The 26,586-nt window shown below is 29.6% G+C and overlaps 2 protein-coding genes across 15 annotated transcripts in view; both read right to left on the bottom strand.

The window, feature by feature from the left end:
• The window catches only part of LOC122538462 (A disintegrin and metalloproteinase with thrombospondin motifs gon-1-like), a 188,403-nt gene extending 174,181 nt beyond the window's left edge, over positions 1 to 14,222 (bottom strand). For 5 of the 7 annotated variants that reach the window (XR_006308856.1, XM_043672547.1, XM_043672549.1 and 2 more), the window contains exon 1: positions 13,722 to 14,221. The gene's annotated coding sequence lies outside the window, so the exon portion shown is untranslated. Of the gene's footprint in view, positions 1 to 12,940; positions 13,251 to 13,721 lie in introns of those variants that run through there. The other 2 variants (XM_043672551.1, XM_043672548.1) reach the window with 2 other exon arrangements.
• Positions 14,223 to 14,971: 749 nt separating this feature from the next.
• Positions 14,972 to 26,001, bottom strand: LOC122538466 (xanthine dehydrogenase). Of its 8 annotated transcripts, XR_006308857.1 has the most exons (27): positions 25,859 to 25,993; positions 24,597 to 24,710; positions 24,014 to 24,071; positions 23,357 to 23,453; positions 22,920 to 23,155; positions 21,569 to 21,813; positions 21,340 to 21,481; positions 21,098 to 21,265; positions 20,939 to 21,015; positions 20,654 to 20,860; positions 20,395 to 20,579; positions 20,207 to 20,320; positions 20,008 to 20,131; positions 19,635 to 19,931; positions 19,430 to 19,552; positions 19,009 to 19,364; positions 18,723 to 18,897; positions 18,442 to 18,633; positions 18,226 to 18,371; positions 17,886 to 18,063; positions 17,525 to 17,653; positions 17,189 to 17,431; positions 16,857 to 17,111; positions 16,597 to 16,764; positions 16,445 to 16,516; positions 15,320 to 15,460; positions 14,972 to 15,079 (listed from the first exon to the last, which is right to left on the bottom strand). XR_006308857.1 is itself a non-coding variant. In XM_043672560.1 (26 exons), exons 2-25 carry the CDS (start codon positions 24,702 to 24,704, stop codon positions 16,472 to 16,474), a joined length of 4,068 nt encoding a protein of 1,355 aa, XP_043528495.1. In that variant the 5' UTR covers positions 24,705 to 24,710; positions 25,859 to 25,993; the 3' UTR covers positions 15,237 to 15,460; positions 16,445 to 16,471. The 8 variants fall into 8 exon arrangements, 7 of the variants coding, with proteins under 7 accessions (XP_043528495.1, XP_043528494.1, XP_043528497.1 ...); XM_043672560.1 differs by lacking the exon at positions 14,972 to 15,079 and having other exon boundaries at positions 15,237 to 15,460; XM_043672559.1 differs by lacking the exons at positions 14,972 to 15,079; positions 15,320 to 15,460 and having other exon boundaries at positions 16,408 to 16,516; positions 24,597 to 24,713; positions 25,858 to 26,001.
• Positions 26,002 to 26,586: the final 585 nt, after the last annotated feature.

Here is a 26,586-nt window from a genome sequence, read left to right as displayed (position 1 = left end):
TTATAGGAAATATAAATACGACATATAATTCATGAAATTTTATGAAAGAGAGTCTAAAATGAAATTTAAGTATATATATTATTTATATTAAAATTTATATTTACTATAAAATTCTGTGAAATAGAATTATTATATTTAATAGAAACAAAGATAATTGAGTTAGTATCTAGCATAAAGGTGATTAGCTCTCACGTAGATTGTATATATAAATAATTATAAATATTTATATAATATTAATATATAATTTATAATATAATAAATTATAAATAATTATATAATTATATAATACATAAATTATTCTTTACTATGATTAAATTGTATGTATAAATAATTACAAATATTTATATGATATTAATATAAATATTTATATAATATAATAAATTGTAAATAATTATATAATATATAAATTATTCTTTACTATGATTAGATTGTATATGTAAATAATTATAAATATTTATATTATTATATTAATATTATATAAGTATTTATATAATATGATAAATTATAAATAATTATATAATATATAAATTATTCTTTACTATGATAACAACAAACGTCGCGAAATTCAACAACCACGCACACAGCTCTCGTTCAATTGTATTCAGTTAAATTCCAAGAGAAATAGTCAACTAGAGGACAAAAGAACAAGCTGGAGAAGAAGCGAGAATGGTTTCCACCCGGCGCACCAAATGATTTCCCCATGTCGGGCAATTTAACCGTGCGAATCGCCGTGAAACCGATTCGTGTCGCGTTAAACATTTAAGACGCGGTGCGTCGTTTTCTTATCGCGCGACACGGAGACCACCGTTGCGAATAAATTTCCGATCGTATCGTCGGAAAGGGAAGAGAAGCGAGAGAAGGTATCAGCGATTAATTGACGCGTTGCTGATTGGATCGAGCAGCCGCGTTAATTCGGAAATAATTGACTCAAGGCACGCGCGAATCCAGCTGGAAATCGTCTATCTCAGGTTCTCTTCGAGAGTGATCGAACGCGAGGAGGAATGGTTTGAAGGCTGTTATTATTTGTAGTATATCTCTCTCGAGTTGCATGGAATTGTGTGGAATTGTAGAAAATAAATGGGAAGGAAAATGTTATGCTCTGTTGTTGGTTGAGATGTGAAATGAAACTAGGGAATATTTGCAGATTTATTGAAAAATTCGACGATTTGGAAGTTTGAGAGACTTTCAGATTTAGAAAATTCGAGGGCCAAGCGTTTCCGGAGGAAAATTAGGGAGCTGAAAAATTCGAGATTTTGACAGTCCAAAATTGAAGGCTTTACGGAAATTCAAGGATTTATAATTTTCTTTTTTTCGTAAGTCATGAGTTAGAAAATTCGAATATTCGTTAATCTAAAAAATGCAAATAAATTCGACACTTATGTAAAATTCTTTCGCCAATCAAATAAAATAAAATTCCTGAAACTCTTTCAAATTCTTTTCTAAAATAGTTCCTCGTCAATTACATAAAACGTTCATGATTCATTCTAAATAACCATTTTGGCCATTCTGACAACGTAGTCATTAGCATTAACACACAAACGAACGTTCATTCGACGCGTTGAAACGTACGACGAAAATCTAAAAGTCTAGACTAAAGAACCGCAAGGAACGTGTTCGATAAAAATAACACCGAAATTGTTTTTCATTTTTCTGTACAAACGCGATCCGTCTCATCGAATCGCGATCTACGGTGTGGTTCCAGACGTGGCAGCCCTTGAGCTCTAATTTACGACAACCAGCCACGAGAAAAAAAAAAAAAAAAAAAAAGAATCAAGCGACGAAGACTAAAGATCTTACGTTAGCAAATCGTTGATCATTGTAAAGACTTTTGGTTTCTCTTCGAAGGATTAAAGGCTCGAAGATTGAAAAACTCAAGATTTGAAAATTTGAGAAATTGAAAATTCAAGGGATAAAAAAATCTGAAGGTAAGGAAATTCGAAAGCTAGGAAATTTGAAGGTTGGAAATTCGAAAGTTGAAACATTCAAGGTTGAACATCTCGAAAGTTGAAAATCCCAAATTTCTTTTCTTTTAAAAAAAATATGAATTTTTCTTAACTTTCCTTTAAGTTGTTCGTTTAGCGTTTCAATTCCTCGAACAGGCTTTTCACTGGGTATCGGAAGCTAAGTTTTGGTTTGATCTCTCGACGACCAGAAGTGGGAATCGGTAATTAGACCAAGTCAGACGATGTATAAATAGCGCTCAACGATTTCTTTCATGCGTTTCATCGAACGGTTCTCCGAATCTTCCGACCAGTTCTCCTTAATTGCAAAACAGCCTGGGTTGTTTCATTTTTTTTATTTCTCGAAAATTTCTTCATCCATCGACGGATTTGCGAGATCGTCGCAATAAATTTTAAAGTGCGATAGATTAATAGTTCTTGTGGATGATGTATTACGTTACAAAACGTAGAAAAAAATCACACACACATACATCAAACAAATATTACATAAATTTCATCAACCAAATATAATAAATGTTTAAAAAAAACAATACCGAAAATTTTTAATGCAATTTCACACTGTTCACAAGCAGAACTAAAGAAAAATTGATCTATTTTGAATATTTTATACATCGTTCTATATTACAGACATTCTTTCGTGCATTTTTGTATTTCGACATTTCTTCCAAAAGCGTAAAAATCCACGATCGATAAATGCAACATCTGGAGAAACAAATAATCAGGGCCTCGAACTTTCAATAGAACTTAACTATCCAACGTGCGCACGGAGAATTAATAACCCTATGGCGGGTATCCATTAGCATTTATCGAACACCATCGATCAAGGATTCAAGAGCGGGATTTATTCAAAGAGCAACCGTAAGAATCACCGGCTCGGAGCCCCCAAGGATCTTTTTGTCGGGCCTCTAACCTCTAACACCAATTCTACACGATTCTAGCGAACATTCGCAAACCGACCGAGCATCACAGAGTTGCCTCTCGCGCGGTAGAAAATCAAAGAATCAAACAACCAACTGTATAAAAGCAACGAAACGCGTATATGTATTTCTGCGGTCTCCGCGTGCAACATAGTGACTACACCACCTTTCAAAAGTTTGCTCGCGTTTGCTGAGATTTACTTTAAACCGTGGAATTTTTAAAAGCCAGTAAACGTGTAGTAATAAAATTGTTATTCGTATCAAACCTCGTGGAAGTAGAATTTTTATCAATTCAGAAGTTCTTTCAACCTCGAGTTTCTTGAACTTTTTTGAATTTAATTTAATTTAATATGTTTGTAATTGAGCTGTTTCAATATTGTTACGCAATAAATATTTTACACGACAAAGAAATTAAATTTACTTTTAAATATTTAATTGAATATTTTAAATATTTTAAATATGATATGTAATATTTTAAATATGGTATATAATATTTTAAATATTATTACATATTATTAATATTATCGTGCGTTTTATTATATATAGTCAGGAAAATTTCGATGCTTGATGAATGAAATTTTTATCAATCGAATTCGCTCGTCCGAACTTCTATCATACGAATAAAAAAATCATCAGTTATATAAACCAATTATATAAACCACTTGTTTCCCGACGACGTCACATCGATAGATTAAAAAAAAAATTAGTTTTAAAAAATTGCAAATCTGCACCGCGTATCATAAATTTCACATCCATATAAAATCTACGAAATGTCACAAATTGCAAAGCCGTATTTTAAATCTATCGAATTTCTATATAGAGATTGAATTGCACATCGATCGTTTCGATGGCTTCTAACTTTTAATGCTGTTTCTAGAGATGGACCAAAGTGGTGATACATCGACAGAGTTGATTTATTTTTAATCTATTAATCTAAAATTTATTAAAAAATTGCAAATCTGCACCGCGTATCGTAAACTTCACATCCATATAAAATCTACGAAATGTCACAAATTGCAAAGCCGTATTTTAAATCTATCGAATTTCTATATAAAGATTAAATTGCACATCGATCGTTTCGATGGCTTCTAACTTTTAATGCTGTTTCTAGAGATGGACCAAAGTGGTGATACTTGTGAAAGGTAGTGTATAGCTATACCACAGTCTGGTATCACCGAGCAACATAAACGCCACGGTAATGAAAGCTCGAAAGAAGCATTACAGAGGCGGTGTGTGTCGAGTCTGCGGCTACGAGGAATGACGACGACGTCGCCGAGTGAAATATAAAAGCGGCGCTCGACGTCGGCTGCTGACCTCGCCAGTCACTTAAGGTCTGGGTCAAACTATTCTTGTCGCGTACCTTTCCTAGTCCGATCCATCGATCGATCAATCTTTGTCTGTGAATTTCTGTCTGCCGGCTAACGCGCCGACACATAAGTCAGCCTCTGCCGAACGTCTCGATTAGAATTGGACTCGCGAGATAATTTCAGCTAATTTCGTAGTTTCGTGAGGCTATTATCTTTTATTAAATTTTTACATTTTCGATATACTTGAAGAAAACACGCGTTTGATACATGTGTCTGATCAAGTTATTCGTTGATCTAAAAAGAAGAAAATTGTTTTCAAGTATGTTTGTGTAATGTGGATGAAGCAATGTGTGATGAAAGAGAATTCAGAAGTTTAGACAAATGGAAAATTCGAGATCGCGACTTGAAGGTTCGAAAGATTTCACTTTAGAAACTTTAGTTACAAAAATTTAGTAATTCAGGAATTTATGAAATCTAACAAAAAGAAAAGTACAAAAATTTAGTAATTCAGGAATTTATGAAATCTAACGAGTTAGAGAAAACACCCAAGGATTCGAGAGATGAAAAACTTACGAACTAAAGTAAGTAACTTTGTAACAATTTGATAACTAAAAATTATAAATCTAAATTATAAAATTTAAAAATATAAATTATAAAATCACGAAAATTATAAATTTCCCTTTAAAAGACGAGATCTAAATTACAAAATTTAAAAATATAAATTATAAAATCATGAAAATTATAAATTTCCCTTTAAAAGGCGAGATCTAAATTATAAACTTTAAAAATATAAATTATAAAATCATGAAAATTATAAATTTCCCTTTAATCGAGACGATTTAATCTTATCTCCTTCAAGCAAAATTGACGACACTCTATCGATGTTAAAGTCTGCACTGTCGTCATTGATCGTGACAAAAAACCATGAATGCTAGACATGAATAATCAAATTTCTTTACCGGTTGACAATTCATTAGCATAAGGAAGTGTTATCGAAGAATATTCGAAGATACGCTTCAACTCTCTGGTATTTTCAATCATTTACTCGTTTGTAAACGCGACGCTTCTGCAACCTGCACCATCGTGTAACGTCGAGTCGTTGCACTTTGAAAATTTATTCCACAAAGTTCCGCATGACAGACACTTTGTTTCTCGTCTCGCAACCGCGATCGTAATCGTTTGTAGAATGTATTATTAGTTGCATTTGCATATCTGATCTGCATTAATATTCAATTAACATTTTCGATTTATAACTGTGACTTAATCGACAGACTCCCTCCGTTACGTACATAGCTGCTGAGTCGAGAATTGTCGATACTTTCTATTGTATACGTTTTTATTCACTGATCAATACGATGAAAATTTTATGAATGGCTCACTCTTTCTTCTTTCTTAGATGACTTATTAGTTGGCAGGAATTTGTCACGATTGATTTTTGAAATTTAAATGTACTTTAATTTGTCTGATCTTTAGTAAATGTTAAAAGTTATTACTCCTTTTGGATATTACGAGCATTAGAGTATAGAATTAGAAAAATTTGAAGATTATAATTGACGACAGAGATCTTTAATTTCTGTACAGAACTACGCGTGCTTTTTTCTTTGTAAATCTTTGAAATTTTTCTATAAATGCACAAAATAATAATTCGAAAAATGTACATATCAGAAAATTCAAAGATTGAGTATTCAGAAATAGAGAAAAATAAATTTTAAGGATTAAATTTCGAGTTTTGGAAACGCGCTTTGCATTAGTTAGTAAAAAAAAAAAAATTTCTTCCGTGATCCAGATAAAATTCAACCTGCAAGAGGTTGTTGGATAATAAGATTGTATAATAAGATTCCGGCGTCAAATATTCGGGCTAAAAATTATTGACTCATTTATAACAGCTCCTTGCACGCCCGTTTCTAAACGGAGCGTAAGGAAATCACTTAAGCAAATTTGCGAGTGAAACTAGCGTCATAAATATATCGGTGTCGCGCGAAACACGTGCGCATGACAGAACTTGAATCTCGCTTGCTTGGTTGTTCATCGGTTGTCTTTTCGCGAATCGCTCGAGTATCATTCAATGCTCGCCAAACGACAAGTGTTCGTTAAATTTCAATTCGCTGCCGTGAAAGAAATTCGAACGTGCCGCGTCTTTCTCTCTCGCGATCCACAGTTTGCCGGAAACAATTACGGCTGAAAATAATTTTCTTTTTGATTTTACAATAAGAAAGTTTCGAAGAGTCACGCGTTTCTTGAAATTCTTTGAAGAAATTTAGTTACAACAAACAATAAATAACGAAGCATATGTAGATATATAGTAACTCACGAAAATATTATAGAAAAATTTTCATGTATCTATCTATTTATATATATATATATATATATATATATATATATATATATAATTAAGATAAGAATTTATATATATAAATTCTATATATATAGAATTATATATATATAATTAAGATAAGAATTTATATATATTTATATAATATATATAATATATTTATATATATATATATAAATTCTTTGAAGAAACAAACATTTCAGTTACAACAAACAATAAATAACGAAGCATATGTAGATATATAGTAACTCACGAAAATATTCTAGAAAAATTTTCATGTATCTATATATATGTGTGTGTGTGTGTGTGTGTTGTATAAAAGATTTTGAAATGACATTGGTATCGTAATGATTATAATGATGCAGTTTGAAACCAGTGCAGTCTGAAAATGTATAAAATGTATGTAATACAGAAAAAAAATTGACACAATATATATGTATATAAAGAAACAAAAAAAAAAAAAAAAAATATATGAAAAAAGAAAATGTACATGAAGAAAAGAAATGTATACAGAAAATATGAAATTCTGTTTGGAATACAGGACGAACCAGCAAATGTCATAGGAATAAAAAGAAAATGTGGGCGTCGAATATAGATTATCTATATGCAAGTGACATTAATTTGAGAATTTCTGTGTAATTTTCATTGATGCGCCTTGTCAGAAGATATCAAAAAGGTGGCGTTATCAAACGATAAGCGTTACGAAATTATTCGTACTAATTTTAAACGTCAATTACACGTATCTTCCTCTCAATTCAAAAAACAGGCGGTATCGCGTATCATACGACAGTACAGAAAAACTTTAAAAACAAAACCAAGCCTGGCAGCTTAATATAAAAGCACTTTTAGATATCACGCTGTCTCCTTATCGTGCGTTGCCCCCGGCGTCGGATTAAATTGTCACCAAGATCTCTCTGTGAATCCTGCTTCGAGCTCAACTCTAACTCGAAGACAATTCCTATTTCGCAAGATGACTTGTGGAGTGACGAAGTTGCCCGAAATATGACAAAAGCTAATCGAACAAAATGGTCAATACATTGTCCAATAGAGATTTTCTCTCTCGAAAGTTTCAAAAGAAATTCGCCTTTGCACGCGAGAAAGAAACGCAGTTACCTTAATGGCTCTGACCAAGAAAGAGGAAGAAACCAAACGAAACACCGATCACGAATCGTCTGGCTAGATTAACGAATTCAGAACGGACACGTTCTGATTGACGACGAAGCGTCACGTTACTTCGCAATGCTTCGGAATGCAAAATCGCGACGAACGAGCTGGTCTCGTTGCTTACGAAGGTCCGTCTCGTTTGTAGTGTCGAAACATCGAGATCCAACCTGAGGAAACAGAGAATCGACACGCTGCAAAAAGAATCCAATTTACGCCGCTGAATTTTCAACGTACACCTGCGTGAGTTTAATTAACCATTAAATGGTATCATTCGACTCACATTTGCGGGAGAGTGAGACGATTTATTGATTGAATTGACTTCACTTTGCGAAATGAAGTGTGGGAATTGTTAATTTCATTTAGATCAAGTACAAAATCAAATCAAATATCCCGAATTTCTGTAACTAGATGCAAATCAGTATTGTATAGTCATCCGTGACTAAATGACAAACGATGATTTTAGACTCTTAGGAAATATATAATTTTGGACGTGATATCGTTGCTATCGACAATTTGTCTCTTGCAATTTTGACGCGTGTAGAACGAGTTTGTAGGATTTTTATTAAATTTCTTTCTTTCAACTGTTCCTTCGATTTAATCGTATACGAAATTGCCAAAATTTTACTTCGTATTTTTCTACCTAATCTATTTAATACATTTAATATCTTATTTAATGGATTTTAATTAATTTTTGTAATAAATAATACACTGATTTCCAGAACTATATAATAACTCTTTACGAATAAAAATAATCGCTTATGTAGAAATATAGTGAAATAATTGCTCTGTTCATTTTTGCTTCCTAATAAAGTTCAACTATCACAATACACGTGTCTATTAAAAAGATTTCGTTTTGTTTATCCTGAACAAACATCAATCGTGTAAAGTCAACAACATAATTTCGTAATTTACCGTACGTATTCTGAAAATAAATCCCTGAAAAAAAGAAGAGTGGAATCGTAGGAACAGCAATGAATGAGAAGCAAAACAATCAGGATCTACCAGGGAGCCGAAATGGGATTAGAGGCTGGAAAAAACTAAAGCTGATTTTTCAAAAAACAATCACGCTTGTTTTCAATTTATTTAGTAAAATTCTCAAACGCTTTCTATATTTTTACGTATTTTTATTTTAAGGATACTCACGCAACCAACCGCTCGAAAGATAATCATTGCAGATAATGTTTTATCGATCGATCTTACAAGGAAACGTTAAAGACTTGTTATCCTTCGTTTTAGAAAAAAAATTTTCGAAGCATGGGAACACGTCGAGCGATGCATTCGACGTGGAACAAATTGCTGGAAAATTGAGTTGCACGCGTGTAATTTATCGATATTCATAAATATCACCGCTTGCAAAAAAATTGTGATCTTTTAGCGGAAGCTTCTGTCGTAAATCATTACCCTTCGAATCGAATTTGTTTCATTTATGGTATTTGTCGATTTCAATGTCTAATTGATAATTCGCCTCGTTTAAAAAGTTTCAGAAGTTTCTCTTAATTGTTGGAACTGTATGTGTATTAAAAAAATTAGAGAAATTCTAACATATGTATTCTTACAAAACAGTTCTGAATTTGGTGACGAATATTCTTCCAAATTAATGGGATAATAAAAACTGAATTATTCCACTTATAGCACTGAATCATTGAATATATAATTTTCTTTATAAATCTTTTAGAAGTACAGTTATACGTACAGACATAAAATGTTGCTCAGAATTGAAGAATAATAATTTTTATTCTCTCAAATTCCTCCGTTTGATATGTTTAACATTTTAGAAAAAATTATTTATTTGAAAGAAAATTATACCAAATTATTTAAGAACCCTATACTCCTAATGTCGCCAATCAAAGAAATAATTTTTAGAATTTTTTTTAGTTTAAAGAGAATACAATTAATGCCCGTAATGTCCAAACGTCTGTAAGAACCGATCGAAACTATTTTCAGAGAAACGGGAGAATTACTCATTGACAACTTGTTTGTCGAATGCAAGAAAAGAAAAAAAAAAAGATAAAGAAATTGGAATGTGACAAAATGACATGTGATTTCTCTTTCGAAAACGTGGCGGCCAACTTCCGCCTGTTATTATCGATTTTTAATAAAGTTCGGCGCTCAATTATAAGAAGCCGCGAAGCTCGTTTAACCTCTATTTATGGCCTTCAGCGTTAATGCATGAGAATGCAACTAATTTACAAGCGGTGTCGCCGAAACGAAAAAGAAACGACGAAGACGAGAAAAGAGAAAGAGGAACAGTGATTTTTGCGAAACGAACCTGTTCGCGAAACGACTAAATCAGCTGTGATGTCTGTTTTCTTTATAAATAATTGGCTTTCGAATTCTGGAAACAATTTTTCCTAATACAGTATAAAAAATTAACTGAAGACGCTGTGCCCATCGTGAAATAAAACTCCTATGTGCCGAGATCCTATTATACAAAAGAATACTCTGTAGAAAATTACTCGGAATGTTAATTTCAATTAAGAAGGAAAATGTGAATTAAACTAAATATAAACTTGTCGTTTTTAAATTAAATTATTTATCTATTCAATTACTGCGCTTTAATTAATTAAGTTTTAAAATGAATAAAATATGTTTAAAAATAACGAAAAGCAAATATATTATTGACGTAATATTCTGAACTTCAAATTGACTTCTTCTATTTGATCGAGTCAAATAAATTTTTGACAACGTGATGTTAGCCGAGCGGTATTCAAATTCAGAAGAAACATACGGAATTATTTGAATTAACGAGCTTACTAAAAAGGAGAAACCAGAAAATCTTTCGCATCTGTATGTATTCATATTCATATTCTTCTGTGATATTTGAAATAACATCAGATGAAAAATTAATAAAAATCGTTATAAAAGTAAAAGACGTTACGCGGAATAAAAAAGTATTCTTTTCCTGCTTAACCGAGAATACAAATAAGATTAAAACAAATGCAATTAATTTTAGTCAAAAGATAAATCAACATTTTTTGAACATCGGGAATTTATATGATTTTGATGCAATGATTATGGCACGAGGAGAAGTGTTATATCACTCTGTTTCGCGTAACCTTTTCATAAAGTTCGTACAAACTGTGATACACGATGAACAGTTAGCATTAGCGCCAAATAATCTTATCTATTCTAAGCTATTTTACTAGTAATTTATTTGGATTCCCATAAATAATTCGAAGATAACGTTACTCCGTATGCTGTTAAAATCATTCAGTCCAAAATAATCTTACGCTTTTATTTCAAAAGAATGACATAAAAATAGTACATGCAATTAATTACTAGAAACTGAGTTGTTTCTCTCTTTGAATAGATAAGAAGTTGATTCCGAGAAAAATTGGCTAAATTTATTAGTTTAATTATGAATTCTCTTCACAACTAATTATATTCGTAGTAAAAGAAATTATAAAAGTTTCAGTATCTCAAGGAATTGAGAATAATTCACATATTAAATAAAAAGACTAAATGAAACAAAGGCTAAACAGCTATATTTTAATACAACATCAATATTGCTTAGAACTGCAAGCACGCAATTGAAAATTACGAATGATGAATAATAAAATAATGAAAAAAATTAGAGTTTCACGATTCAAAATATAGCGATAAATGGCTAAATCCGATGTTCGTGTTTCGTATATCATCATTGACCTTTCTTTTAACGTTCGCAGACGAACTCGTTGGCAAAATTTAGAAAAAAGCATACGCAAGAAAATGAGAGTTTACAGGGACATCGCATGCACGAAAATAACGCGAACGGAAACAATCTTAACCGAACCATCCTGTCTCCGTTACTTTTTCAGAATTCCGCGAACGTCTAAATAAAAAAAGAGAAAATAAGATCGATCAATTCGCGAGTAACCTTGGTCTTTACATCTTGTAGACACGATTCGACGATAAAAATATCATCCAATTTACAAGATTTAAATAGTAACGAACTGGCAAACTAGCAAACGTGAAACTAGTGGTAGATAAAGCGAATATCTTCAATGAAATTGAATTTTTAATACTTTATTAGATTTAATGAATAGGGTAACGAATAAATTAAACATTAAATATTGGACAGTAAGCATTAACTGCTGTTTGAGTGATTCAATAGCTTCAATTAAATTACATAATTTCAATTTATAGATTAATAATAAATAGCAATAGATTTTTGCTTAAGATAAAATTAAATACACGAAACATTATTTTAATAAAATAGATATTTAAAAAAGCTTAAGTCCAATTGTAATTATTGGTCACCTATTATTCGATAATACCAGTTGAAAGTTAAAAATTAAATATTGAATGTTAAATATTAAATATTGAATATTAATTGAGTAAACGTTTGTTGAAGGAAGTGAATAGTAATCAAGTGACCTGGGTTCATGTTACAGAATGTTGAATGAAACGCGGAATAATGTATCGCTTTCAAAATGTATTCTATTGTGTCCTAAATACTATACAAGGACTTCTTGTGAATTTCTATGATGAATGGAGCTGCGTAAACATTGACTAAGCCAATTTTGTAGTACTATTCACGCTGTGTTGAGAAACAGCGTGGAGAGAAATTCGTAACAAAATAAGAGAATAATTTCATAATTTTCATATATTAAAAGTGCCGTTTTAAAACACTGACTGATATAAAGATAGTGACCAGTGAATCATAGTTTAGAAAACATAAAATTGTTTAATTTCGGAAAACGGAATCAAATTTACGATTCTCATTACAGAAACATGACTTTTTTTTACAAAAGTAACTTAGAATCAATATACTTGTACATTTCTTAATTTACTAAAAATAATCTTAATTTTAAGTTTTTGAAAAAAATTCTAAAATCATTATCATTCTCAATTACATAAATATCAAGTAATAAATTGCAATACGTTTAATTGAAATTATGTGTAATTACAGTTAAAATTAACTGTAATCATATTTTAACAATTAAAATATTACAATTATTACGCACAATCTATATTGAGGAAAAATGGCGTCTTTAAAGAAATTCAAATATTGGCGCGCCAAAAGTTGTGCCGTTGTTTTGATTGTCAGTATCAATGAAACGAAGGAAATTTATGATCGTTTGAGGCTAATATCGTGTACTAAAAATAAAAAAAAATATAAATATTACATAAGGTCGCGTCACGATAACAAAATAGCGAATCTAACCTTTTTCTTTTTCGCGCGGATGCAACAATCATTCTTAAAAATCGTTAACACGATTGCATACTTAATTCGGGTCGTTCGACTCGTCTGAAGTAATACAACAATCCTTCACTTACCTTCTACCATGCAGCGAAGACATGCAATTACATCGTATAAAACGTTTTTACTTTTCAATCTTCGTTTATCGACATTTTCCATCCATTTTTTCGAACCGATACCGCGAATATTTAAGAATTCCATCACTCGAACCTCGCTCATTACCGAAGATACTCTCAACGAACAAATTTCCACGCGACACGTTATACTTTCTAGCGGTAGACATGGCCGTTAGATCGCGACTGTACGATTTTGTAAGAATATTTCGATAATCGAATGGTCAAAGTTGTTCGATTGTAATATCGCGATTGTCACGCTACCGCCGACCAATTGGAGCATCTCCCTTCAAAATTCGCGCGACGAACTCTGTCGTAAAGATGAGTTCTCATATTCTTCAATTTTTTAAAGAAAAATCATCGGAACTTCTTAACCAGTAAGTGAACTATTTAAGCAATTTCCTATTCTCATAAACATAACTGAAGAAAAATAAATCCTTTCTGTTAATAAATGATTATAACTGCTATAAATGTTGTAATAATATTGTAGATAGATATTAGAGGTTATTATCGATTATTGTAGATATTTCCCATATTTCCATCTCTAGATTTAAATTTACTTACATAGGTACCTATGTAGGTACATAAATATTCATACTTTGCGGTTAATTAATCCATCGCGTCAATCTTTCATAACAGAATCTGTACAAGGTATATATACGATGTATTACAGAAAGAGTCGGTGTAATCGGCTGGTCCACGTGTTTCTCGACTAGCGTGGCACCTGCTATGGAAACCAACCTACCTCTGAATTCGCGATCGGTGCTCCAAAGATCGATAACGATTGTCCGGAACCGCAGAGTCTCCTCTGACACTTCTCGACGTTGCACCGTGATAATTCAGCGGGAAATTCGAAGATTGTACAGAGAGAACCGTGGACGAAAACACGCATGAAGATGAACAAAGCGGCAGATCGTGTGTCAAGGATGACGACGAGGTAAGAAGTGAACTGAAAACACGCGACACGAGCCGCTAGCACGCACCGACTGAACGCGAACGCGAACGCGAACAGACCTCTGGTATCGGCCACGGGCAGCGATCTCCCTAACAACATCATCCCCACCACACTTACCCACAGTACTGCGAGCTATTCGGATGAATATTGTTATTCCAATAGAATTGTGTCCTTTTGCACGAGATACAATATTTACATTGAATGCTGTTTCCGTCAGGGTCGATTGTTTTTGTCCGTGATGCTGATTTAAAATAAATTTCACCAAATGAAATCTCTCAATCGATAGATATCTTTTTAAGGTGTCCCAAATGAAACAGAAGTGACAACTCTAAAAGAATTCTTCGACAGAATCATAATACACCTATGTATGTAAAGATGAAATTTAAGATGTAAAACTTTACTAATTGTAAAACTAATATGAAAGTAGCTAGCTAACAACAATACAAGTAAGGAATGCTAAAAAATTGGAGTACTGCGTGCCTTTTTATAGTTGATATTTCTTTCATGTTATTTGATTATCAAATGAATTATGCCTTATGAATTATAATTTATATTTTGCTATGATGCTACATTGAAAGCGTTCTTCAAGTGTACCTTTTTCTTGCAAGCGACTTGTTATCAAGAGCACCTGTAATTTCTGAGCTTCTTTACATATCAAATACTATCACCGCGTAATAGAATCAAACCCTTGTTCTGTACATGATATATAGTCATCACATGAATATATAGTATCACCTGCTTTTTATCTATAAACATTTATCGTGTAACAGGTGGAATATAAACATGGAATCTGTAAAAAGTCAAATTTACATTATCAATGTATACAAGTATATGATACATTCATTAATTAGTTTAATCAGACATACATTTAGACAATATTCCATCTGATAAAAGATATTGGTAGATTATGGAAGACAATATTAGCAAGAGACAAAAAGACATTGAATTTATTAATTTCAATGTTCTAATTAAAATTAAAATCTAATGATTATTGAATAAGGATATTTATATATTTAATATTAGAACTGAATGAAACCCTGCATAAACTATTCTTCCTTCACATAGTAATCTTGTTAACATCTTAACTCCACTGTTAACTCCAAGTATGAAATAGTAAGAAAACTGTTTAAGAGCTGATTTTTATTCGTCTGAAACAAATAGTTGATAATTAATATTAATTGATGTTCAGAAAAAAACTTTATTTCTATTTCATCATTTTTTTTCTATTTATATTTCACATTCAATACTTATTATATTCAATATTTTTTATATTTTATATTATACTTTATCAGAGACGATTTTATCTCCCTCATAAAAATAAGTATATTATTTATCATTTAAAATTGTTACATCTCATATATAATAATATATTTTTATAATATACAAACTTTAATTTGATTCATATGTACTTGGCGCCGTGTATATGTGTATCGATATGCTCTCTACTGTATCGACCGTCGACTTTATCACAGTCATAGACCAGGTATATGAATAGACCTTGCATCTTACGGGGTTTCATGGCTGGGAATCTGAAATACCGACAAAGTAAAAAATCACTGGCTTTTTAGCGCATTCTGCGTTTAAAGAACAGTGAATTGGGGAATTACAAGTAAACGATTGAAGTTGGTCAAGTACTGAATGCGCCAGGAATATGATTTTTGAAACCCATTACAGTGTTGTCAAACTTTCAATACCGAAATGTGAATCTAGTAACTAATCGAAATCCTTTTACTACATATGTATACGTCAGAAAGAGCAATCGATATAATTTTTCACGTTATCGATCTATCGATTGAGATGTACTCGTATAACATATTTTTGGCGGAAAGCATAGTAAGAAGCATCATCCAGAAATTATCAGGTAAAGACTACAATCAATAGCTTTTAGATTTGTTTTTGTTTTATTAAATGTGTCTACAATTTAAAACAATGGGCATTGTTTAAAAAAGTTATTACACATTCAATTCGATCAGTAATATTGGTTAGAAGTGAAACTATATATTTCTAATGTTAATCTAATGTCGATTATCAAATTATAATTAATGATAAATTTAATTTATTTAACATATACATCATTTAATTTATTCATATACATCCTTAACAAATAATTATCGGAAAAGAATGCTATCACAATCAAGTATTAACACGTTCTGTACATCGCATATTTTACCAATTACGCAAGTTCGTTTCATTGATAAAAAACCGCCATATTTAATTAGTATGAAATATATCTGAAATTCTAACAACGAACGTTCAGAATTATAATTTTTGTAAATTGATTGTATTACAGAATATTAATAGATATTTGATATATCAAATATTAAGCTTATTAGACTTCAATCACATTTTTACACAACTAGAACATTTTTCAGGCTTTTAATAATACTTCAAAATTTAAAAAAAAAAATGTCTAAAAAAAAAAATTTTATTAAAGTGAATAAGACTAGTTTTTAAAAATAACTACTTGTACATTTAAAATATGTTAATTTTAATATATGAAAAAATTATAGTACTTATTCTCTGGTTCGTTATATAAACTTCTATGCAACAATATTCCACTGACGTTGTATATCTGGTTCTGCAATCTGTAATATAACATACATAAATATAAATTGTTATCAATACTATCAATGAGTTTATATGAAATACAAAAAACATAATTTACTTTCTCAGTAAGTTTATCAACACATGCTAGCCGAATACGAGCAGCAGTTGCAGGTGAATCTAATTGGAAGTAACTTTTGAGACCATATTCTTGACGCGCAGATTTAATAGCTTCTCTTATTGCAAAGAACACAGAAGATGCTAGAAATAGCGGTGGTTCTCCTACAGCCTAAAATAATAGTGACAATAACAGAAAAATTAACAATTGATAAAAATAAATATAAATCAAATTCTTTTAAGTTTCTTTTAAGAATATATTACCTTAGATGAATAAACAGCTCGAGGATTTGAAGCCCCCTTTAATAATGATACATTAAATGTTTCGGGAATATCTGTAAAACCAGGTAGCTTATATGCACCTGGACCTCTCGTAGCAAGGGCTCCATTTCTTAAATATACCAATTCTTCTAGTGTAAATAAACCATATCCTTGAACAAAAGCTCCTTCTATTTGTCCTATGTCAATTGCAGGATTTAAACTTTCACCTAGGTCCATTACAATATCAGTTTGCAATACCTATATGTAAATATCGATGTTTAAGTACTAAAATAAATTTCAAAATTTATAACTAACTTCATACGTATTATATTTACTTGATGATCTCCAGTTAGACAGTCAATTTCTACTTCAGAACATGCAACTCCATATGTGAAATAATTGAATGGATTTCCCGTATTAGTTTCAAATGAGTATCCGATATCAGGAGTTTTATAAAATCCGGTAGCAGAAAGACTGATTCTTTCTATATAAGCCATTTTTATCCATTCTTCCCATGTTCCATCTGGTTTCTTATCTATTACTGGCTTTAATCGTTTCATAATTTCATTACAGGCATTCTGAAATTTTTTTTCCATTTAAAGTCATTATTAGTCGTAAATTAATAGAAAATAAAATAGATTATACAATATCAAATTTTTAATTTTACATACCATAACAGCCATACCATTCAAATCTGAAGCAGCGCTAGCTGCTGTCGCAGATGTATTTGGTACTTTATCAGTAGCGGTTTCCATTATGTGTATTTTATCTGGTTTTATTTTTAATGATCTGCTTGCTACCTAAATGTTAAATAGAAAATGAAGAAACTATAATATATGAAAATAAGTACCATATAATAGATACATGTTACTTGCAATTAATAGAAAAGTTATGTAAGTAATGTTATAAAAAATTAACAAAATATTCAAAAGTGAAACTAAAAATCAACTAATGTTGAATTAATGAAGAATATATAAGAAATAAGAATATTAATTTAAGCGACATCAAAATAGAAAAACGAATGAAGTTTACTTGTATCATTTTTGTATGTAAACCTTGTCCCATTTCAATGCCGCCATGGCTAATTAATACAGAACCGTCCGTATAAACATGAATAAGTGCCCCTGCTTGATTCAAAAACAGTACAGTGAAAGAAATACCAAATTTCGTTGGGACTATTGCCAATCCCTTTTTCTTGTATCTATTTTCTCTATTGAAATAATATTTATTAAATCAATACTTAAAGCATTGGAATTTCAAGATATGATTATGATGATTAGTAACATTTTTTAAGGAAATTATACAAAAAAAAGAAAAGATCGAAAGGAAATAAAATATAAAGTAAAAATAAAACAGAAAGAATATAACATACTTGTTATACTTCTGAATTTGTGCAAGCCGTTCATTATAATTTGAAGATAAAAGACATTCTTCCCAGCAATGACGTAATGTACAATTAATAAGCTTTTGATTATAATGAGTGGTATCACCCTCTTTATATAAATTCAATTCTTGCACCTGTTAAGATTATTTACTTAACGATGACGAAATTCATGCCTTTATATGTAGTATTAAATCATGATTATACCTCAATAAGATCTTTATTTAAATATTCTGCAATATGTCTTATCATTGTTTCGGCCACAAACATTCCTTGTGGACCTCCAAAACCGCGGAACGCCGTATTGGACGGTATATTAGTTTTGCACATAAAACCATACACATCGACCACTGGTATTTTATAAGAATTTTCAAAGTGAAACATTGCACGTTCTAGAACCTGATAAAGATGTATATATGTTTACAATTTAACAGTTCGACATTTGAGAAATAAAATATCTTAATACTATTAATAAACAATTAACATACTGCGGAAGAAAGATCGCGAGAATAACCGGCGTTGTTATAGATATAAACTTGCATTCCTTTAATTGCGCCATTATCATCAAATCCAACTTTATATTTTAATAAAAACGGGTGTCTTGTTCCAGTTGTCATAATATCTTCATCTCTATCAAACATGCAGCGCACTGGCTTCTTTAATCTGCAAAAGTTATATACCAAAACCTTTTGTTAATCCAGCACAAAGACAACTTCTTTGTTATATTTGTTATATTTTATAGTTTATTATTTTATTGTGTGTATATATAATTACTTGTGTGCAGCCAAAGCAACTGGCAAAGCAAGTATAGCAGTACGAGATTCCTTTCCACCAAAACCACCACCTAATCTTTTTACTTTAACCGCAATCTTGTTAGCATGAATATTTAGAACTTCCGAAATGAGTTTCTGAATCTCTGAAGGATGTTGAGTCGAACTATATACTTCCAATTCGTCTTCCTCTCTCGGAATCACCAAGGTTGCGTTTGTTTCAAGATAAAAATGTTCTTGTCCTCCTATTCTAGCTTCTCCTTCGAGAATATGTTTCGATTCAGCAAATGCCTTTTCTATGTCTCCTTTTTTAATATGTTTTGGTGTTTGATCGAAAAACGAACGATGTTTAATAGCGTCCTACAATTATTAAAGAATAATTTTTAAAAATGTTTGCACATTTTATACATATGTTTCTATCATACCTCTATAGAAATGATTATTGGTTGTAAGTCTTCGTATTCGATTTGAACCATTCTGGCTGCTTTTTGTGCAATAGCTTGATTAATAGCTACGATTGCTCCAATTATTTGACCATGACTTGTCACCTTGTAAAAAAAGTTTACTTTTTATTTATTCTATGATTGTAAATAAAGGATCAGAAAAAGGATTTAAATTAAGGATTCTTACTATATCTGACATGAAGACTCGGTCGTCATGAAATATAGGACCATAGAATTGTTGCTCTTCAGGTAAATCTTTAGCACTATAAAAGGCAACCACTCCTTCTAATGACAGTGCTTTAGTCGCATCGATTTTCAAAATTTTTGCATGAGCTCTAGTAGACAAAACCACAGCTAAATAAAACTCATCAGAGAATTTCGGCATGTCATCGCAGTATATCGCTTCTCCTGTTGCCTGTTTAAATGCGCTGGCATGAACAATTGGTCTTCCAACTAAATCGTTTGGTTCTCGATCTTTTGGAACCTATCATAATATATATAAAATATTAAGTTACAAAAGAAATTTATAAAACAAACAGCATCAATTAAATAATGGATACCATTTGATAATATTGGGAACTCCTTGGTTCTTTAGTGTGAAATCCTTCTGCAGCACTTTCGATTTCTTTTGGCAAGCATACTTGAAGCTTTTTAGCTATGTGTAAAAATCCTTTAAAAAATAGGCTGCAAAAGTAAATAAAAAATAATAATATATTCAAATATCTGGTTTAAAAACATAAAAAAGAATTATATTTATACCTTAAAGTTAAAGATTTACGATATTTGACCATTCCACCTGGGACACTATCTGGTAAAGGTAATTCATTCAGTAATGAATCATAAACATTTTCTAGAAGATCTGTGTCCCATTTCCTACAAAAATTTTACATTGATATTTCCTGTATGGTACAGCTAAAAAATAAATATTGCATAATTTTCTAAAATACCTTCGAATCATAATATCACAAGTTTTCCTAGCTAAAATCGTCGTTGGAGCCATTCCACCAAAAGCCAAATATGCTTTACTGACGACGTTACTTTTTGGTTCAAAGAATACATTTAATGCCATATTAACAATAGCGATATCATCATCTCGTCTTCTTGCTTGCTTGTAGGCAATAAAGTATTGATTCTAAAAAATTGGAAGAATATGATGTTATAAACTGTTCAATAATAATATGTTTTATTATCTTCAATTTTATATACTTTTTTGGAAAACGGTATTTGAATTGAAACTAAAATCTCTTCTGGTGAAACGACATTTTGTCGATAACCCTTAAAAAAAGTATGATCCATTGGAATAAGCCTGACTCCGTTCTTCAAACTTGAAATATTTAGTTTTACTTCAGCTGCCATAAAAATTGGATTTAGATCTGATATCGGACTTCCTGTCATTATGTTTCCACCAACAGCCTATACAAAAATTAAAAAAAACATTCTTAACTTTATAAAACATTATTTAAATCATAATATATAGATCAAACAACTTACAGCAACATTCCTGATTTGTTTGCCAGCAAACCAATGAAGCATATTTACTATTTCATTAAAAATTCTTGTTTGATATTCTGTAATAATAATGAAATATAGTTTATTAAACTAAATTATATTTTATAATACAAAATATGAAATAAATGTCGGACTATATACCAGGTTTTGTGGCAATTTGATTTTGTAAAGCTTTCTCCATCTCAACAAGTGTGGTACTAGCACCGACATTCAGTACTTTTGGATATTCTTCAATAGCACACATTTCTTTGATTGAGGTAGGTTGTATGAGAACTGGATAAGATAGATACTTAAATTTAACTTCAACCCCTGAAAGTATGAATAATAAGTACTTATTTCTATAATTATTGCATCAAATGATTTTTTAAATAAGTAAATTTTACCTATCTCTGTATTTCCTACAACAATTTTTGCATTTGGATATTGATCTTTTAATCGCAGTAATTCACTAAGAGTCTTTGGTCTATGCCATGTGACATTCTTTCCCTTTATTATTAAGTATTCTTCATCTAGATGCTTAGAAATCTAAAAAAAAAATTTATTTAATTTATCAAAACGAAATTTTAAGGTCAAATCAATTAATATCAAATTAATGTTAAATAAATAATTTACATGTAACTTAGGTGGAAATATAATTTCTTGAGAAGGATCGTATGAACAAAATTCTCTCGAATTAAAAACTTCTGTTGGTTCTGCTATTGGTATTTTTTTACAACAATTCTCTCCCATAGGGCATTCTCCATTTGTTGAAAATCTTTCGTTACTTTTTGACATCATTTGCATCATTTCCCATTCTTCCGTGAAGGTCTTATAAGCCTCTATAATAGGGCGATATCCAGTACACCTGCATAAATTTCCTACAAATAGATCGTAAGTTAAAAATGATTAAATAATCATGATATTCCAACTAAAATAAAAAGATTAAAATTAAAATATGAAACATCTAAAATTCTGAAGGAAAAAGTCTTTTTGTGAATTGAGTGTGCTCTTAAATTTATTTCATGTATTATGTAATAATAATACTTAGGAAGCTGAAATGATCATTAATTTAACATAAACATTAAATAAATAATTTAAAAAGACATTTTTTATTAATCTCTAACATAATTTTTAATCCCAAAGTTTTCGGGACACTATAGCATCTTTCTCCTTCAGAATCTTGTTCATTTGAGTGAGTACCATTTAAACGAAAGAATACGTTGTCTGCAAGAATTATTTTTCATGTTCTTTTTCATTAATTTCTTCTCTCTCAATACTATTTTATAAAATTTAACTCGGTTTATTTTGCCATTTGCAATTCCGATTCTTTGCCAATTTTATCTTTGCTTTTATGAAATATTTCTCGACTTCAGGCACGAATTCTTCGAATCTCTTTCAATGTACTGCAGTTAATAAACTTATTAACTCTGTAAAACAATAGTATACAACATTAAAGAAAAATTAATTTCATAGAAAGACAGATAGCAAAATGAGATAGACTATTCAGACAAAAACAAATGATGGTACACACACAGAAAATCAAGAAACATGGTACACGACAGAAAAATACTAAACTATCTAAAAACGAATTAATATCAGCAGCTTCCTAACTATTATCAAGATAAAACAATTAGATCGAAGCATAACTCAATCTGTTAATTATCTATTCCCAAAAACATCTTTAAATTTTCTCAAATATTCTTTTATAAATAATTGAAAAACATACAATGAAATATTTAAAAAAAGGAAAAAAAGAAAACTACAGTTTTAATATATATATATAATACAAGTAATATAATAAATTTTTAATTAAATTGCAAAAATATTCCTTTCGATTCGTTTTACGAATAGCTTCTCGAATAGAAAAAGTCACAAATGAAATATATTTAGTATTTCTCGTGGCATGAGTAACTCATTAAGGATCTTAATTACAAGTTTAATCACAAAGTTCATAGAAGCATGTCATAAGTGATCATAATTGTACCTTGAAAGGCAATTTCAAGATCCTTCATGCTTGGTTTAGGGGTGTTTCGTAGTAATGCGTACATGGACATCACGATTCCAGGTGTGCAAAAACCGCATTGTGATCCGTGTGCTTTTGCTATGCGCTCTTGTACCGGATGAAGTTTCGTTTTAACATTTCCAATACCTTCGACAGTGGTTACCGCTAAACCATGCATAGCACAAACTGGTGTTAGACATGCGTTTACCGCTAAATGTCTGTTTAATAAATTAGGCGATCAAGGAAAATATTATTTTCATTTTTACCATACCATATTATAATTTTTTATTATGAGAATAATTTTTTCATTTTGGAGAACTTATTTTTCTTCTAATCGAATACAATACAACCAACGTACATTATTACTTTCGATGATCTAACTTTGAAGGAAAAGGTTTCGAAGATATTGAAAAGGATACGTAATAATTCCTGTTGAACGATCTAATTTTGATATCATTACAGTACACGCTCCACAACCACCTTCTGCACAACCCAGTTTTGTGCCGGTTAAATTTACTAAATTGTTTGAGTTAAGAATCTTCCCTCATTTGTGTTTTAAAATTTCTGAGTTCATTTTTAATTAGTTTTCATCTTTCTCCGACTATTTTAGAGTAAATTCTTACTGATTTTTAATATCGTTCTTTTATACGACAAACGTCTAACAATAAGTTGATTTGATTTTGTAATCGATAAATTATTTTTCATTAACTATTCAGTATTTAAAAGTATTATTTTCAAAACAAGAGCAATAGAAAGAATCTTTATCACGTAATGTATGTACGTAATGTATGTTTAAGTAGAGACTAATTTATTCAAGGTTTTTTACTTTTAATGAATTCTAATCCTACGATCGTTTGTATTATTACGCAAGTATCTTGTTTTCATGTTTGTGTATGCATGACGAGATTATATTGAATAAAAATCGACAAAATATTAATAAATGCTAAATATTAAGAAAAAAAAATTACAATATTTCAACACATAAATATTAATTGTTTATGTAATTAAAATAATGTATTTTTTTTTTTGTTTTTAACATATACGAAATATTTATTTTTTAAATAAAGAAAGGATACACTTATTCCTCAAGTACCATAGCAAAGTCCATTCTGGATCAACATTGTCATCTACCACCTATATTTGTATTTATAATATTTATAATATAAGATAGTAATTTGTAAAGGCATATTTAAAAATTTTTTTTTTAATTATTCAAATTATTCAATTATTAATTATTCAAATAAAAAAAGATCAAGATAAATAATTTTATAGAACTATAAATATTACATAAATACTTATAGTATATATATTTATGTAAATATGAATTTATAATAAATAATAAATATGTATTTATGTAATATTTATGTAAGTTGTTTATTGAAAGACACAATAGATACATAAGTAGATAGAATAAACAGAGTCAAACAGGTTTTGAATGCCTGCAAATACATATTCTTTGCAGTTCATTTATGTGTATATTTAGACACATTTATCAAAGAATTTACTAATTTTAATACTAATGATTTATTTGAAGCAAAATAAACGTTCTTAAAATTAAATGCTAAGAATGTATCACAAATATAGGTGTTTAATTTCTCTTAGATGCATGCATATTGTAAATTGCAAATATATGAAATATTATATACAATATATACATACCTCCTTGCCATTAACATAAAACACTAAAGTATGTGACATTCTATCATGTTCTACACTATTTGACATGATAGATGCAGATTCAGCAATGACCTTTCCATCCTGAACCATTTTTGTCTGTGAAAGAAATGAATCTATACATTTATATACATGTAATTATGGTAAAAAAGTCAAGTATTTCATTAAAAAATTTTTTTACTTTAGAATATAATACAAGTTATTTTCATGCATTTCATTTCTACATAATTTCCAATATAATTTGATTTCATTTTATTGACTGTGTACTATTACTAAATTGCATATATTATTGATCATATAATACATTAAGTACATATTTTGCACTTTTTATTATCAGAAATAGAGATGTGAAAATGTTTTCTAAAAGAAAATTATCTTTTGATTAGATATACATTGTACTTTTTGATAATATTTATCAAATACACATATCAAATACAGATAATATTATCAGAAAATACATTTTTTGTACAAAGAATTGTCAGATATTAACTTCTTTTTTTTTTTTGTTATATATTTATTTAAAATATATACATATACATATTTACAGTAATATTTAACACATAATGCTTTCGTAATACACATTGCTCAAGTAAATTATGATAAGACTGACCTCTCACAGACCCCCAGTAATAATAGATAAAATAATTAAATGATATTTAAAATTTATGTGATACAAATTTTCATAAAATAAAATACTATGAAAACTTTGTTGAAAAGATTCATAAATATCATTTTAAATTTTATTTATAATTTTATTATAATTACTTTAATGATAATAAAAATACATTTATATATTTATTAAAAAAAAAAATTATTAGTAATAAAATAATAATCGTATCAAAATTCAATACAAAATTTGAATTACAATTTGAAAATTTTTCTTCAAGCTCGTGACATAAAAATGTTTTTAATGTAATTATACGATAAATTATATTTAATTTTTTGTTATTAGAACAATAATTTTGTCACTTGTTACATTTACATTAAGAAAAGAATATAAATCAGTTTTCTCATTATATTTTCAAAAAAAAATACAAAAATTTTAAACATGTTTTGTCAAAAATGTCAAACATATTTAGTACACTAAACTAGTGTATTAGAAGATTGCAGTACAATATATAGTACATATATACTCAATAAAGCTAATATGTATTATTTAATTATTCTAAAAAATAGTATTGTTAAAGTATTATTGTTCTATAGAGTAAAAATAAATTAAAAATAATTGTTTATATATAAAAATTTACCTTCTAAATTGAAACTTTTAACTGGTTGAAAAACACTTGAAGAGAACTATTTAAACAACAGTGAACGACTGACCATTAGGTTATCACGTAAGATACGTTTTCTGCATTGAGAAGTAAGAAGATATGTTATGTACGTATGAAGGAATTTATCCCTACCACATCTTATTGAAATACATACATTAATTGTGTATTTTCTTTAAATATTCAATATCCTCCTTCAAGTATTCAACTGCCCAGATAAGATAATAATCTAGGAAAATTTTAATTGCAAACCATCCATATTATTCTCTAATATTTGATTAAATTAATCTTATTTTCTGATGAATAAATTGTTATATGAATTTATTTCTCATGATAATTGAAATAAAACCTTTGTATTAGTATATTAAGATGAAATCTTAATTTAAATTCTTCATACAATATATTTTATGTAATATATGCTCTACATAAAAGATATATTATATCAAATATTTTATATAGAATTAAAACCTTCCTTAATAATTTTAATTATCTTATATTATCAATTTTCAATTTTCTCAAGAATATCAAGAAAATTCCTTTACAAATATTTCAACGAAAAGAATCTTATTTTTTTAAAGCTATACAATCCGATACTGACATAATGAAACTATGCATATACTACTGACATATTTGATTGACAATTATATATAAGATTGAATGATACGATAAGATTATTATCGCAGTATTACTGAAGGTATGGCAATCAA

Source organism: Frieseomelitta varia, unplaced genomic scaffold (assembly GCF_011392965.1).
Source record: "Frieseomelitta varia isolate USP_RPSP 00005682 unplaced genomic scaffold, Fvar_1.2 scaffold_164, whole genome shotgun sequence".
NCBI lineage: Eukaryota > Metazoa > Arthropoda > Insecta > Hymenoptera > Apidae > Frieseomelitta > Frieseomelitta varia.
The sequence above is the reverse complement of the archived record's forward strand: the minus strand, read 5'-3'. Positions and strand labels throughout refer to the sequence as shown.